Source organism: Mustelus asterias, chromosome 4 (assembly GCF_964213995.1).
Source record: "Mustelus asterias chromosome 4, sMusAst1.hap1.1, whole genome shotgun sequence".
Lineage (NCBI taxonomy): Eukaryota > Metazoa > Chordata > Chondrichthyes > Carcharhiniformes > Triakidae > Mustelus > Mustelus asterias.
Genome location: NC_135804.1, coordinates 100819844 through 100836758, shown reverse-complemented (window position 1 = coordinate 100836758; position 16915 = coordinate 100819844). Strand labels below are relative to the sequence as shown.

Here is a 16915-nt window from a genome sequence, read left to right as displayed (position 1 = left end):
ACTTGCAATGTACAACTAAAATCCTTATCACAACCAATCTTCAAAAGGTCTCTGTATATTACAGCATTGTAACATTGTAGAACAATCTAGCTACATTTTCACTTACTGACACGCAGGTTTAGTATTTCTGTCACAAAGCACGTGTACCTTCAATTTACAAGATATGTAAACAAATCTTGTGCCTGCATCACAAGATGGCACAAAATCCAAACAATAGGTCCCAATTTGAGAAACCACAGCATTCTTACCCCAACAACCTCAAACTTCAGCTCATCCAGAACTGCTGCCATTTTGCAATAAATAGAAATCATAGAAACCCTACAGTGCAGAAGGAGGCCATTCGGCCCACTGAGTCTGCCCTGACAATCCCACCCAGGCCCAATTCCCATCACCCCTCTATACTAACCCTGCTAATCCCCCTGACACTAGGGTCAATTTAGCATGGCCAATCAACCTAACCCGCAAATCTTTGGACTGTGGGAGGAAGCCGGAGCACCTGGAGGAAACCTGCGCAAACACGGGGAGAATGTGCAAACTCCACACAGACGGTGAGCTGAACTGGAATCGAACCTGGGTCTCTGGAGCTGTGAGGCAGCAGTGCTAACCACTGTGCCACCCTAATAAACCACATGAAGGTCCACACCTGGATCTATAACAGCTGCTGGGTCATCCTCTGGAAGGGTTGCCCTGATGCCGGCGTTGGACTGGGGTAAACACATTAAGAAGTCTAACAACACCAGATTAACGTCCAACAGGTTTATTTGGTAGCAAAAGCTACTAGCTTTCGGAACAGGCTGTTCCTCCGTCAGGTGGGTGGGAGTTCTGATCACAAACAGGGCACAAAGACACAAACTTAATTTACATGAATAATGATTGGAATGTGAGTCTTTACAGCTGATCAAGTCTTAAAGGTACAGACAATGTGAGTGGAGGGAGCATTAAGCACAGGTTAAAGAGATGTGTATTGTCTCCAGACAGGAGAACTAGTGAGATTTTGCACATCCAGGCAAGTTGTGGGGGTTACAGATAGTGTGACATGAACCCAATATCCCGGTTGAGGCCGTCCTCATGTATGTGGAACCTGGCTATCAGTCTCTGCTCAGCGACTCTGCGCTGTCGTGTGTCGTGAAGGTCACCTTGGAGAACGCTTACCTGGAGATCAGAGGCTGAATACCCGTGATCTCTGGGTAAACGTTCTCCAAGGCGGCCTCCACGACACACGACAGCGCAGAGTCGCTGAGCAGAGACTGATAGCCAGGTTCCGCACACATGAGGATGGCCTCAACCGGGATATTGGGTTCATGTCACACTATCTGTAACCCCCACAACTTGCCTGGATGTGCAAAATCTCACGAGCTGTCCTGTCTGGGGACAATACACATCTCTTTAACCTGTGCTTAATGCTCCCTCCACTCATATTGTCTGTACCTTTAAGACTTGATCAGCTGTAAAGACTCACATTCCAATCATTATTCATGTAAATTAAGTTTGTGTCTTTGTGCCCTGTTTGTGATCAGAACTCCCACCCATCTGACGGAGGAACAGCCTGTTCCGAAAGCTAGTGGCTTTTGCTACCAAATAAACCTGTTGGACTTTAACCTGGTATTGTTAGACTTCTTACAGGATTGCCCTGCCAGAGAACTGTAGTATGGGAATCCGCCCACCACTCTAATTGAACAGCAGGCCTGCTCTCTGCCCTTTATTTGGCTAGAGTATTGAAGATTGTAGTGGGTGTGCCTAAAGCATGCCTTGCCTGATCGGGACCCAGAACTAGCCCTCCATTTCCCAATCCCTGATTAAAAATCCAACCCTTAAAAATCTACATACGAGTGTGAAATTTAAGTGGGTGAATATAAGAATATGAGTGAATAAGTCATAGTGTCAGAAAAGAAATATATTTGGAGTTCATTTGCATGAGAGAGTGACTTTGAGAATGTGAATAAATGTGAGCACCAGCTGTTAGAGTCACCCATTTCACTGATGTAGTATTATTGATTTCTTGTATCACTGGCCTGAAATTCCAAAACATTGAAAAAGCACATTGTTTTTTGTCTGATTTGTTATCTGAGTCCAGAGAGGTTTCGGGTCTCAGGCTCATTAATAAATGCCCAAACAGTTCAAACACGTGTTGGAGGTAAATTGTCCTATTTTTGTTGTGGAAATGTTACAGAATGATGCAGCAGCCCGTATACTGAATCCAATCTGGGCAATTGTCAGTAGCATCGGAATAACTCAATGGAAGATACACAGATGCACAGTTACTCTGCTAAAATGGAAAATTACGGCTTTTATATTTCTATTGTGATAGGAGAGCACTGTCGGACCTTAAACCGTACAGGACTAGTTGATGTCATGCTCACCGCCCCACAGAATCATTAGCCAGATAGGATTAGACACAAGGTCACCTAACAGAGACAAACCCTTTTAATTGTATTTGTGATGACTTTAACTTCTGCTCATTGCATCCTATAATGTTCAATGTGTCACACTGAGATCCCTTCTTACATACATAAAATGCAAGATAAACGCTGGAAATCTCTGACCTCGCCCATGGCTGGGATTCTCTGGTGCCACTGCAGTGAATTGAGTTATGGCTGAGTGCCAAATTCTCCATTCTCACTAGCAGTGGGAATTAAATCAGGGAATCCCACCCAAAATAAATAGAGCTTTCAAGATCATGCAGGATTTCTCTCATGACACCCTCATCAAAATCAATTGCCTCCTGTCACTGGTTGATGCCACTACGCCAAACAGAACAAGAACAGGAGAAAAGTGGATGATGAGGTTCATAATTCTGCAGACCACAACTAGGGGGAACAGGACCATAGAGAAAGAGGTGAGGGTCAATAATCTTGTTATAGTTCTTAAATATTAGATTTTCCCCAGCAGTTTGATTTCCATACTTACCCCTTTCATTTCAATTACTCCAGGCCTGGCATGGAATTTTACGGTTTTTAATCTTGCCCGCTCTTTCTTCTCAACTCTGAGAAATAAAAACAGAAAATAAAATGTCATATACCAGTAACTGGAAACTGACTGTACATGAGTTTATTTATTAGTGTCACAAGTAGGCTTACATTAAGACTGCAATGAAGTTACTGTGAAAATCCCCTAGTGGCCACACTCCGGCGCCTGTTCGGGTACACTGAGGGAGAATTTAGCATGGTCAATGCACCTAACCAGCACATCTTTCGGACTGTGGGAGGAAACCGGAGCACCCGGAGGAAATCCATGTAGACAAGAGGAGAACGTGCAGACTCCGCACAGATAGTGATCCAAGCCGGGAATCGAACACGGGTCCCTGGCACTGTGGGCAGACCACTATGTCACTGTGCCACCCTTAAGCCAAGGGCCACTCCATATGCACTATCAGAAGATTACACAGAAAGATATGCAATGCAGTGGGTGATCTTTGTATCATGCATTATTTGCCCATTTAATATTCTTGACAGTGAAGGCCAGTCTATCCTAAGAGATCAACCTACCAAACAGGAAAACAGTATCTCGCCTTGCAATATAATTAGCTACAATGGCAGCCCTTTTAAGCAGTCCAAAAGAGGAGCGGGTTAGGTTCATTGGCTATGCTAAATTGTCCCTTAGTGTCAGAGGACTTGCAGGGTAAATATGTGGGCTTACAGGCATAGACCCTGGGTGGGATTGTGGTCGGTGCAGACCCGATGGGCCGAATGGCCTCCTTTTGCACTGTAAGGATTCTATGAAAATCACATCTAAGAATTTGACATTAACCCCACAGGGTTAATGTAGCTTATACCACATGCCTCAAGAATAAACATAGCACAGTTATAGCATTATTACATTTGGATTCAAACCTCATGCAGGAAATAAGCATGTAAGAATACATTATCTAGGCTGATTAAACATTGCAGTATTAAGTTCAAATACAGAAAATGCTGGAAAATCTCAGCATGTCTGACAGCATCTGTGAAGAGAGAATAGATGTGGAGATGCCGGCGTTGGACTGGGGTAAACACAGTAAGAAGTTTAACAACACCAGGTTAAAGTCCAACAGGTTTATTTGGTAGCAAAAGCTACACAAGCTTTCGAGGCTCTGAGCCCCTTCTTCAGGTGAGTGGGAATTCTGTTCACAAACAGAACTTATAAGACACAGACTCAATTTACATGAATAATGGTTGGAATGCGAATACTTACAACTAATCCAGTCTTTAAGAAACAAAACAATGGGAGTGGAGAGAGCATCAAGACAGGCTAAAAAGATGTGTATTGTCTCCAGACAAGACAGCCAGTGAAACTCTGCAGGTCCACGCAACTGTGGGAGTTACAAATAGTGTGACATAAATTCTGATTCTAGGATCGCATGATAAAGACTCAGGAGGAAAAAAGCAGAAATATTTATGTGAAATAGTGTGACATAAACCCAATATCCCGGTTGAGGCCGTCCTTGTGTGTGCGGAACCTGGCTATCAGTTTCTGCTCCGCGACTCTGCGCTGTCGTGTGTCGCGAAGGCCGCCTTGGAGAACGCTTACCCGAATATCAGAGGCCGAATGCCCGTGACCGCTGAAGTGCTCCCCAACAGGAAGAGAACAGTCTTGCCTGGTGATTGTCGAGCGGTGTTCATTCATCCGTTGTCGCAGCGTCTGCATAGTTTCCCCAATGTACCATGCCTCGGGACATCCTTTCTTGCAGCGTATCAGGTAGACAACGTTGGCCGAGTTGCAAGAGTATGTACCGTGTACCTGGTGGATGGTGTTCTCACGTGAGATGATGGCATCTGTGTCGATGATCCGGCACGTCTTGCAGAGGTTGCTGTGGCAGGGTTGTGTGGTGTCTTGGTCACTGTTCTCCTGAAGGCTGGGTAGTTTGCTGCGGACAATGGTCTGTTTGAGGTTGTGCGGTTGTTTGAAGGCAAGAAGTGGGGGTGTGGGGATGGCCTTGGTGAGATGTTCGTCTTCATCAATGACATGTTGAAGGCTCCGGAGGAGATGCCGTAGCTTCTCCGCTCCGGGGAAGTACTGGACAACGAAGGGTACTCTGTCCACTGTGTCCCGTGTTTGTCTTCTGAGGAGGTCGGTGCGGTTTTTCGCTGTGGCGCGTTGGAACTGTTGATCAATGAGTCTAGCGCCATATCCTGTTCTTATGAGGGCATCTTTCAGCGTCTGGAGGTGTCTGTTGCGATCCTCCTCATCCGAGCAGATCCTGTGTATACGGAGGGCTTGTCCGTAGGGGATGGCTTCTTTAACGTGTTTAGGGTGGAAGCTGGAGAAGTGGAGCATCGTGAGGTTATCCGTGGGCTTGCGGTACAGTGAGGTGCTGAGGTGACCGTCCTTAATGGAGATGCGCGTGTCCAAGAATGCAACCGATTCCAGAGAGTAGTCTATGGTGAGCCTGATGGTGGGATGGAACTTGTTGATGTCATCATAGAGTTGTTTCAGTGATTGTTCACCATGAGTCCAAAGGAAGAAAATGTCATCGATGTATCTAGTGTATAGCTAGTGTATGTATCTAGTGTATACGCTGCAAGAAAGGATGTCCCGAGGCATGGTACATTGGGGAAACTATGCAGACGCTGCGACAACGGATGAATGAACACCGCTCGACAATCACCAGGCAAGACTGTTCTCTTCCTGTTGGGGAGCACTTCAGCGGTCACGGGCATTCGGCCTCTGATATTCGGGTAAGCGTTCTCCAAGGCGGCCTTCGCGACACACGACAGCGCAGAGTCGCGGAGCAGAAACTGATAGCCAGGTTCCGCACACACAAGGACGGCCTCAACCGGGATATTGGGTTTATGTCACACTATTTCACATAAATATTTCTGCTTTTTTCCTCCTGAGTCTTTATCATGCGATCCTAGAATCAGAATTTATGTCACACTATTTGTAACTCCCACAGTTGCGTGGACCTGCAGAGTTTCACTGGCTGTCTTGTCTGGAGACAATACACATCTTTTTAGCCTGTCTTGATGCTCTCTCCACTCCCATTGTTTTGTTTCTTAAAGACTGGATTAGTTGTAAGTATTCGCATTCCAACCATTATTCATGTAAATTGAGTCTGTGTCTTATAAGTTCTGTTTGTGAACAGAATTCCCACTCACCTGAAGAAGGGGCTCAGAGCCTCGAAAGCTTGTGTGGCTTTTGCTACCAAATAAACCTGTTGGACTTTAACCTGGTGTTGTTAAACTTCTTACAGAGAGAATAGAGCCAATGTTTTGAGTCAGGATAACCCTTCATCACAGTATTAAGTACATTGTTGGAGATTAAATATTAAATTATGATGCTGAGTGCCTGTTCAGGTGGATGTTGGAGATCTCATACCACCATTAAATGTAGACCATGGAGTTCATTTTCTGCAACAAATACCAGCTATACCTAATGAACTAGACATACATCACATTCCTGGGACCTAGCCTTTGACAAAATAGTGATCATATTTGTCTACATGACAGTAGTTGGAGTACCAGTGTCACTGCACTGACTGTTGTCATGTAGACAATTGTGCTAACCATTTTATCAATAGCTGGTCCCAGGAATGGAGTATAGGGTCAGTGTGACCGAGCACAGAAGGAAACTAATTGATAGCCTTCCCACTTAGTAGGTTATACTATTAACTTGCTTTAATAAATGTAAACCACTCCCATTACTTTGTCCGTCTTAAAATTTACACAAAATATTATAAAATGGCAACAAATAATTAGGACCAGTAAAGTGCAAGTTGAAATAAACAAGGAAGATAGAGACAAGGAAAACGAAAAACACAGCGACTTAAATGATTAGTCTACAACAATTTAACTAGAAAAGTGTTATTAGAAAAAAACATTTCATCACACATTGCAGAAATATCTTCAAACTCCTCACATACTATTCGCGCTGGCAGGATTTTCCCATTCTGCTGCAGTGAACGGAGATTTGGCTGGCCACCAAATTCTCCGATCTCACCGCAGCGGGAGTGTGGCATCAATGACAGGTAAGATCGCACCCAATGGATTTACAAGGAAGTGACTGAATGTCGATAAATATTAGAACCCTTTCGGCAATAGCTAGGCCCCAAGAACAGCAATGAAAGGTGTGTCTCATTCCTTAGTTTTAGGTGGCATATGAGTGCAAAAAATAAATTCAATGCTCTTCATTCAACAGTGGCATAAAGATCTCTAAGATCCACCACAACAGGCAGATAGTATTTTAGTTTCACATTTCACCTCCAACAATGTAGCACTACCTTAAAGCAGCCTTGACAATATCTTCTCATCTTAGATTATGTGCTTAATTTCTGGCATGAAGCTTGAATCTACAATGTAGTGATGTATTATTAACTGAACTAAGCTGACCCTGGAGGCCTAATTTTCAAGGTAAAATTTTTTGATAGGGTGCTTTCTTGGGTTGATTGAATGCAGATTAATCTTTTTATGTTAATACCAGTACTTTACCACAAAATATCAAACCATTATCCTCCATGGCCATTCCACCACCAGTATTCAAAGGAAAGGCTAAGTTTAACAATTTTATCACTAGCAATAATATTTGAACTATGATAAGCAATAACCTAAAGTTTGGTGAACATCTTCAAATCAAGGTCTGTAGCTTTGCTACTGACAGGTTGGCACATTGTGATGCCAGTACCTCATCAATCCAAGATCCCATTATTTTAATCCTAATGTGATTTGTGTCATGTAGTAATAGCACTGGAGGCATGAATTCCAGGTAGAAATAATAAAGTGGAACTTATTGAAGCAGCGTGATCATCACACAGAAGATATATTAAATTGAGTTCTCACATCAGTTTTCACAAAAGAGTTTTCACAAGCTCCAATTATATAATAAATGGGTAAATAATCTCGAACACCTAAAAGTTAGCAAATGCTACTACTGTGCAGAAACTGAGGTTTAAATATCAAAGTTATAAGGGATACATTTTAAAGTTCTCAGGGAATTAAAAAGAGAAAATAAGTGAAGCTTGTTTGATAATTTTCAGAACTGCTTTAATTATGGTGTGATAAAAAATGGAAGAAAGCAAATATAGTTGTAATATTCAAAGGAGTAAGATACTGATGCACAGACAAAGGAGTTAGCAGTTGCATGAGTCAACTTGACCATAACTATTGCTCTGTATGTTCATCTTATTGTTGAGTAAAGCTGCTTGATGATTTGAAGCATGCCTTGCCCTTGAAGATTGAAGAAATGCACTTGCGAAAGATAGGTTCTCTTATTCAGACTACATTTTTACATTTGCAGATTTAGCTATAATACCCGTAGATAGGGATAGTGTAAGCCAGCTCTTAGTAAAACCAAAGGTTCATGCTGGTTACCGGAGCAACTGGCACTACTAAATCCAACTTGGTTTTTACTGCAGACCAGAATTTATAACACAGCCTCAAGTCTGAGGTCAACCCAGTGCTGAACTGTTGTACGTAGAGTCAGGGAATGCATTAAGAAGCATAGAAGGATACAGGTCAGTTATAACTGGACTGTGTTATGATCATGGACCTGACCCCCAAATTCTTGGTAGAATCCAGTTAGGAACCAGTAACCTTTTGTTTAAAGTAGACAAAGCTTGAAATTCAAGATTTTTTAAAGTTCTTTCACGTGATATGGGCAGTGGTGGCTAGACCTAATAGCTCTAGACAAGGTGGTGGTGAGCCACCTTCATGAACTGCTACAGTCAATGTGGTGCAAGAACACACACCTTGCTAAGAGAATAAAGCCGCAAGAATCCACTGGTTTTGAACAAACAAAAATAAACTATGATACAAGGTCAGAAAGATAATATCTATCTTGTACTCTGATCTGAGGTACATGTGAATTAATAGGCAAACTGGTCAAACACATCACACTGCACGATAAATGGCAGATGCGACCAAGATATATTTCACGGATTTCTCAACAACCCACTCAGACATCTGTACACATTGAGTCAACCAATCAGACTAAAGCTCTGTCTCTTTCATGAGGGATTCCAGTCTTTACCTTCAACGATCTAACCTTGGAATTCTCTCCAAAACTTACTCCAACTTGGATTGCCTCAACAACGGCCAACCTCACGAGGTTTCAATCTTGTCTTCCAAGACTCCATTCCCTTGGTTTCCCAATTCTGCATTCTAGCACCAATGCACAACAAGCTTTTTGGCTGTGCCAAGCAGAATTCTACTGCTCCAAAGGATTCCTTCACCCAAACAGCTCACAGCACTGAGTCACTAATCTTTGGCTGCCTCCTCGGTCTCTAGGGCTTTTCCAAAATGCCCACTACTTAAAGTCTGCCAACCACAGCCCTTTTGCTGCTTGGAGCCTTTTTCTCTCCCTCACTCTCTTTTCTGTTAACTTGGACCTCTTCCTGCCCAGGACATTTTTCAACTGTGGTGCTCTTTCAAGTAATCAAGGTTTTCATTCCATTTTCTTTTTGCACAAGTCCTCAATCCAAAAAACTACAAAAATGCCAAATTGTGTCTGCGCCTTCTGCTCCAGTAAGGAGTCTAACAACAGCAGGTTAAAGTCCAACAGGTTTATTTGGTAGCAAACGCCACTAGCTTTTGGAGCGCTGCTCCTTTGTCACCTGACGAAGGAGCAGCACTCCGAAAGCTAGTGGCGTTTGCTACCAAATAAACCTGTTGGACTTTAACCTGCTGTTGTTAGACTCCTTACTGTGTTTACCCCAGTCCAACGCCGGCATCTCCACATCATGTCCTCCTGCTCCACACATGCTTGGAACTATCGAGGCATGTTGGAGTTGCAGTTCCCAGTTTCCACTCTCGAGCTAAGTTTGGATCACACAACAGTAGGCTACTAGTAAACGGGATGAGGAGACAAAAGGGGTATGGGATTAGGGGGTAATTTTAATTTTAATCCGAAAATCGCTAGACCTGATCAACTGTAAAGATTCGCATTCTAATCAGTATTCTGTAACTTGATTTTGTGTCTCTGTATGCCGTTTGAGAGCAGATATCCACTCCATCTGACGAAGGGGCAGCGCTCCGAAAGCTAATGGCATTTGCTACCAAATAAACCTGTTGGACTTTAACCTGGTGTTGTTTAAACTCTTAATGAGTTATAGATAAAGCAGCACCAGTAAATAGAATTGACTCCTAAAAGGAATCTTGCACAACAAACGTGACGCAAATACATTTCTTAAAGGCACAATATTGTCACACAGGTGATTAAAATGCTCTCTACCCTCTCCAATTATTGTCTCTTTTCCAATAGGGAAGAATCAAAAGGTCCTTTGCATAGCAAACATTTGTTAGCCATTTGCTCTACACAGGTATAAATCACAAATTAGCTTAATTCACTATTGTTTTGCCTGGAAGGAAAATGTTGCATGAAAATCAAATGTTGTGGCCTTCACAACTAAGTTTATTTATTAGTGTCACAAGTCGGCTTGCATTAACACAGCAATGAAGTTACTGTGAATTTCCTCTAGTCGCCACAGTCTGGTGCCTGTTCGGATACACTGACGGAGAATTTAGCAAGGCCAATGCACCTAACCTGCACATCTTTTGGACTGTGGGAGGAAACCGGAGCACCCGGTGGAAACCCATGCAGACACGGGAAGAACATGCAAACTCTACACAGTGACCCAAGCCGGGAACTGAACACGGGTCCCTGGCGCTGTGAGGCAGCAGTATCTATGAGAGGACCCTTAGGGTTATTGCTAAACCAATGTGCAGCAGTTGACATAGTTCTGTCACTAAGTGAAGCAGCATTGGAAAAGACAGCTCTCCGCTGTAGAAATGCTATTGTCTGTAAAGACAGGTGCTTCGGTATTGATAAGTTTTTTTTCTGGCTGTGAGCAACTCATCGTCTGATTTCTTAATGCAGTAGAAACAGCCAAACAGATTCCTATCCTCTCAGCTTTATTAGATGCAACTTGTAATTCAACAGCAATTGAAAATATTCCACAAAATTAACGCTTAGCATAATGTATAAGTACGCAGAAGAAAAAGTTCAGACCTGAAGTAGATAAGCATATAAAAATACATTTATACACATATCTGAAACGCAATAGCTGTGCTTTAATAATTAGGCCATATTCGGTCATACCAATTGAGCAGACATGTGCCTATTTTGTATGAATGAGATGTGTACTGGTCATAGAGCCTCAACCAAATTCATTAAATTTAGAGTGCAACTTAATTTGAATAATTTTACTATTTAAAATGGGTTATATACTACCTTAAGGTGCTTTTTCCTTCCTACCCTACATGTTTATACCAGATTTTACACCCTACACATGTCACTAGAGAGGTTCTGCCAGTGATGGCTCAAATGGTCGAACTCTCACCTGAGTTAATAGGCTCTGAACTCAAGTCTCATCCAGACCTCAAGTACAAATATCAAGGTTGATACTCCATTGCATCACTGAGAAGTCCTGCACTGTTGGAGGTGCCATCTTTTGAACAAGACATTAAACAAGGCCCCATTTGCCGATTCAAATGGATGTAAAAGATCCTAGGATCACAAAGTGCAAAAGAGGCCATTCGGCCTATCGACACCAACCCTTCAAAAGAGCACCCCACCTAGGCCCTATCCTCTGCCCTAACCCCATAACCCTCTGCATTGATCATGACCAGTCCACCTAACCTGCACATCTTGGGACTGTGGGAGGAAACTGGAGAACCCAGAGGAAACCCCGCAGACACGGGGAGAACATGCAAACTCCACACAGACAGTGACTCAACCCTGGAGTCGAACCCAGGTCCCTGTTGCTGTGAGGCAACTGTGCTAAGCACTGTGTCACTGAGCTGCCCAACAGCGCTATTTTGAAAATGAGCAGTTAAGTTATCCCTGCTGTCCTGAGGCACAGTGGTTAGCACTGCTGCCTCACAGTGCCAGGGACCCGGGTTCGATTCCCGGTTTGGGTCACTGTCTGTGTGGAGTTTGCACATTCTCCCCGTATCTGTATGGGTTTCCTCCGGGTGGTCCGGTTTCCTCCCACAGTCTGAAAGACATGCTAGTTAGGTGCATTGACCCGAGCGGGCGCCAGAGTGTGGCAACTAGGGGAATTTCACAGTAACTTCATTGCAGTGTTAATGTAAGCCTTACTTGTGACTAATAAATAAACTTTATTACTTTTAACGTCACAGTGTAACTTACTCCATTGAGTTCAGAATGGCTTCCCAATGAGCAATCCAGCCAGTCCCACACCCCAACTCGGTCCCCATAGCCCTGCAAGTTTATTTCCTTCAAGTGTCAATCCAATTTCCTTTCAAAATCATTTCCAGTCCACCACCCTCATGGTCACCAAGTTCCTGCTCATTAGCATTGCTGTGTAAAAAAGTTCTTCCTCTCATTGTCCTTCACTTTTTATCCAAAGTCGTAAATTTGCTTCCACCAGTCCTTTCGCAATTTGCTAATGGGAAGAGTTTTTACTGGTCATCCTTATTTAAGCCTGTCATAATCTTACCCAAATCAAATTTCCCTCAGAGTTTCCTTGACTCCAAGGAGAAAAACCCCAGCTTTTCCAACTTAAACTTGTAACTAAAAAGGCGCATTCTAGAACCATTCCGGTAAATCTCCTCTGCACCCTCTCAAGGGTCTTCACATCTTTCCTGAAGTGTGGTGACCAGAACTGTTTGTAATACTCTTGTTGGGGCCCAACCAGACCGCATAGGTTCAGATTTTCCTGCTTTTGAACTCAATACCTCTATTTATGAAACCCAAGATCCCATATACTTTGCTAAGCACTTCCTCAATATGTCCTGCCACCTTCAAATGCACATGTACCCCCAGGACCATCCTTTCATGCACATATTAAACCTACATTACCTCTCCCCATCCTTTCTGCCAAAATTCATCATCTCTCACTTCTCTGTATTAAATTTTATCTGCCAGTTCTGCAAGCCTATTGCTATCCTGTTGCAGACAATTTGTACCATCCAGTTTGCCATTCTCCAAGTTTGCTATAGTTCTATTCCATATTCCAAGATCTAAGTCATTTATGTATAGCAAAAATGTGGTGACCCTTTGGAACACTGTCTCCCACCCTCAATTCCAAAAAGCAACCATCTACCACAGCTCACTGCTTTCTGTCCTTAAGCCAATATATCCAATTGTACGCTGGCACTCCTAAACCATAGGCCTCAATTTTGTTAACCATGCCAAACATTTTCTTAAAATCCATTAGATAAGATCCACCGCATTCCCTGCATCAATTTTCTCTGCTACTTCATCAGAAACTTCAATTAGATTAGTCAACCACAATCTGCCTATAAATCTATGTGGGTTTTCCTTAATTAACTCAAACCTCTCCAAATGCCTGTTGTTTTTTTCCCTGATTAAGGATTCCAAAACCTGACCCACCACTGATGTTAGACTAACTGGCCTGTAGTTGTTAAATAAGGGTGCCACAGTGCCCTGGCTGATATGTATCCCCCCCAATCGACATCACAAAAACAGATTAACTGGCTATTATCACATTGCTGTTTGCATGAGTTAGCTTTTCACACGTTGGCTGCCGCCCTTCTTACAATACGTCAATAAAGTACTTCATTTCCTATAAAGCACTTTGAGATGTCCGGTGGTCATGAGAAGTACTACCTAAATGCAAGTCTTTATTTTCTTTGTTTCTGTGGCAACAGCAGGACAACAGTATATAAATTTACTTCCTTTCACAAAGGTAATTGTAATATCTTGAACTCATCATTGGGAAAGTTTTTCTAATATAAAGAGTAGTTCATTACAGAATTTTCAAGCGAGGATTGAAATGGTACAATTTAAGTAAAAGGGAATTTGCTTCAAGTTAATACTGAAATTCTAACTCCATCATAGGATAAATAGTGCAATATCAATGTTTAGAGAGATGGAGAAACCCTATATTTTTTCAATTAAGTCACTGGAAGAATAGGAAAATTCACTTCATAACTTCATAAAAATAACGAATTTTGCACTGAACTAGAAAAAAAACTTGCATTTATATAGCAACTTTATAGAATCATAGAATCCTACAGTGCAGAAGGAAGCCATTCGGCCCATAGTGTCTGCACCAACCACAATCCCACCCAGGCCCTATCCCCATAACCTTATGCATTTACCCTAGCTAGTCCCCCTGTCCTGTCACTAAGGGGCAATTTAGCATGGCCAATCCTCCTAACCCACACATCTTTGGACTGTGGGAGGAAACCAGAGCAACTGGAGGAAACCCACGCAGACATGGGGAGAATGTGCAAACTCCACACAGGCAGTGACCCAAGCTGGGTTTCGAGCCCGGGTCCCTGGCGCTGTGAGGAAACAGTGCTAACCATTGTGCCACCGTGCTGCCCCTATGTCTTATCATAGGAAAACATTTCAAAACACATCATTTGAGTAAATAACCAGACAAAAATTGACACTGAGCTAAAAGAGGGAGATATTTGGAGGGTGTAACTAAAAGTTTGGTTAAAGATGTAGGTTTTAAGGAGTGGCTTAAAGCAGTAAAGATGAAGAGATCTAGGATCAGAATTGTAGAGCTTAGGGCCTAGAAAGCTCAAGGCACAGCAACCAAGGATCAGGTGAAGGGAGTGCGGGTCCAGAAGAGTTCAAAGTTGGAGGAATGCAGAGTTCTTAAGATTGGAAGAGGGTACAGAGATGGAAGAGTGGAGGAATTTAAAAGTGAGGATGCGAATTTTAAACTCAAAACATTGCTGTACTACAGAGAGCACAGGAGCAATAGGTGAGCAGGACCTCACGCAAGTTCGAATATAGAAAGCAGAGTTTTGAATGTGCTCCAGTTTATGGAGTGTGAAAGATGAGAGACGTGACAAAGAATATTGGAATAGTCGAGACTGGAGGTACTAAAAGCATGAATGAGCGTTTCAACAGCGGAAAGACCTGGAAAGGGGCAGAGATGGTAAGGTTATGGAGGCAGAGGTATGAGGACCTTTGTGACAAAGAGGATATGGAATTGGATGTTCACTTTAGGATCAAATAGAATGCTAAAGTTGTGAACAATCTGGTTCAGCCCAAATAAGTATCGGGGGTTTGATGGATTTGCTGGCTAGGGCATGAAGTTTTTGTCAAAAATCACTTACCGTTTCTTGCTGGGTATGACACCAATCTGCTCACTTTCACCATGCGGTGTAACAAGTCGTGCTTGCCACCATTCATCGTCAGAGGCATTAATAACATGTAAAATATCACCATACAAGAAACTCAACCCTTGACTTGGCAGACAACTGTCCTTGGTTCTATCATAGTCAAAGAGAGCACTGAAAAACAAACAGTAAAAGAAATACAGTGAGCTCAGAACAGATACTGAGTATTTAGGCAACAACTACAAGGCAATGAAACAGTAGCTGCTAGATCTGGGAATTCTCATGTTAATGTCAATTACTGATGAACAGATGCACAACTAAGCACAGGATTTATAGAGTCTATTCCACTATTCAAATAAATCGGGGTTGATCAGTTTATTAGCTGTATTTATCCATCTTATTCTGTACCTCTTAAAGTCCCTGCCTAACAAAAATCAATTTCACACTCATTAGCCTATTTTTCCTTCAGTGGTGGGTTGAAAGCTCCAGATTTCCACTATCCTTTTTGTGGCAAAGTGATTTCTGACACAACCCCTAATTTGTTAAAAATGGTTAAGGTTATGTCCCCTTGTTTTGGACTTCCCCACCAGAGGAAATAGTTTCTGTCTACCCTATCAACTCATTTGGTCATTTTAACACCTCAAGTGGTTCACCCCCTTTATCTTCTTTATTTAAGAGAATATAAGCCACATCTAAACAACCTGTCCTGAAAGGTCAACACTGTTGGCCCTGATATAATTCTGGTGAATCTGCATTACACCACTCTTCTTTAGATGGGATGCCCAGAACTCACTCGAGATGGCTCTAACCACATCATTGGATAACTTCCACTCTTTTTTTGTATTCAAACCCTACTGAGTTAAATGATGGTATTCCATTAGCCTGTTTGATTATTTTTGTTTCTGTCCACCAGGTTTAGTGATTTCCATACTTGGACACCTAAATCTCTCTGTTCACAGTTCCCAGCTTCTTGTCTATTAGGAAATACTCTCATCTATCTTTCTTAGGTCTACTTACCAACACTGAACTCATCTACCACAGTCTTGTCTACTCAGTCTATCAATATCCCTTTGCAAATTTCTGCTCCTTTCGATATTATTTATTTTGCCACCTAACATAGTTAGCAAACTTAGATGGACATCACTCTATTCCTTTTTCCTTCCTAGTAGTTTATAAATAGTGAAATATTGAGGCCCCAGTACAGATTCCTAGGGAACACCACTAGTTACATCCTGCCAATTTGTGTATGTACCCATTTACTGTCTCCTTCCTTCTAACTAAATTCTCTATCCAAGCCAATAGTTTGCCTCCACTTATGTGCAGAGTGGAGGCAGTGAGAGGAACATGCTCGTTGAATCAACTGATTGCAATAGCATTAAAAACCCCACTGATGTTAGACACAAGGGTATCCCATAACCCAGAAGGGTAACTTGGAATGCTGGTTCTCAAGAGTGTATTTTTTCAATTTTATATAACGTGAGGACAGCGAGGGAAGGGTCCAGTCTTGTTGTAACCACTCGAAAACATGTTTAACATGTAAAAACACCACAATAAGAAAGGCCACAATATGAAGCAAACCACTTAACCACACTAATGGCCATGCATACCATATTCTGGAATTAACCCCATTCCCATTTACCTATGTTCCTGAACTCCTTGAGAAATGTCTTTTGTCCCAAAACAATCACCTCATACAATATAATTCTACGACCTAAATTCAACAAACAGTTACCATCCACGAGTTATCTTTACATTTAGGAAGCCTTCTTCGGTTCAGTGTAGTTTCTCTCTGAGATTTTAAAATCAGCAGCCTCTAGCTCAGAATTCTGCTTTCTGAGAGAGTTCCACTTTCCAGTGGGGCATGACTGTGATAATAATTGTTTTCCAGCTGCTTCTCTTCCATCTCCTTTCCACCTCTCATGTCAATACAGGGCTATCAG

The 16915-nt window shown here is 42.4% G+C and overlaps 1 protein-coding gene across 1 annotated transcript in view; it reads right to left on the bottom strand.

Annotated features, from left to right (window-relative positions):
- LOC144492887 (disks large homolog 3-like) overlaps positions 1 to 16915 on the bottom strand; it is a 221648-nt gene that overhangs the window by 31641 nt on the left and 173092 nt on the right. The window contains 2 exon segments of the mRNA XM_078211466.1: positions 2908 to 2983; positions 14973 to 15149. Coding sequence (XP_078067592.1) covers positions 2908 to 2983; positions 14973 to 15149 — 253 coding nt within the window.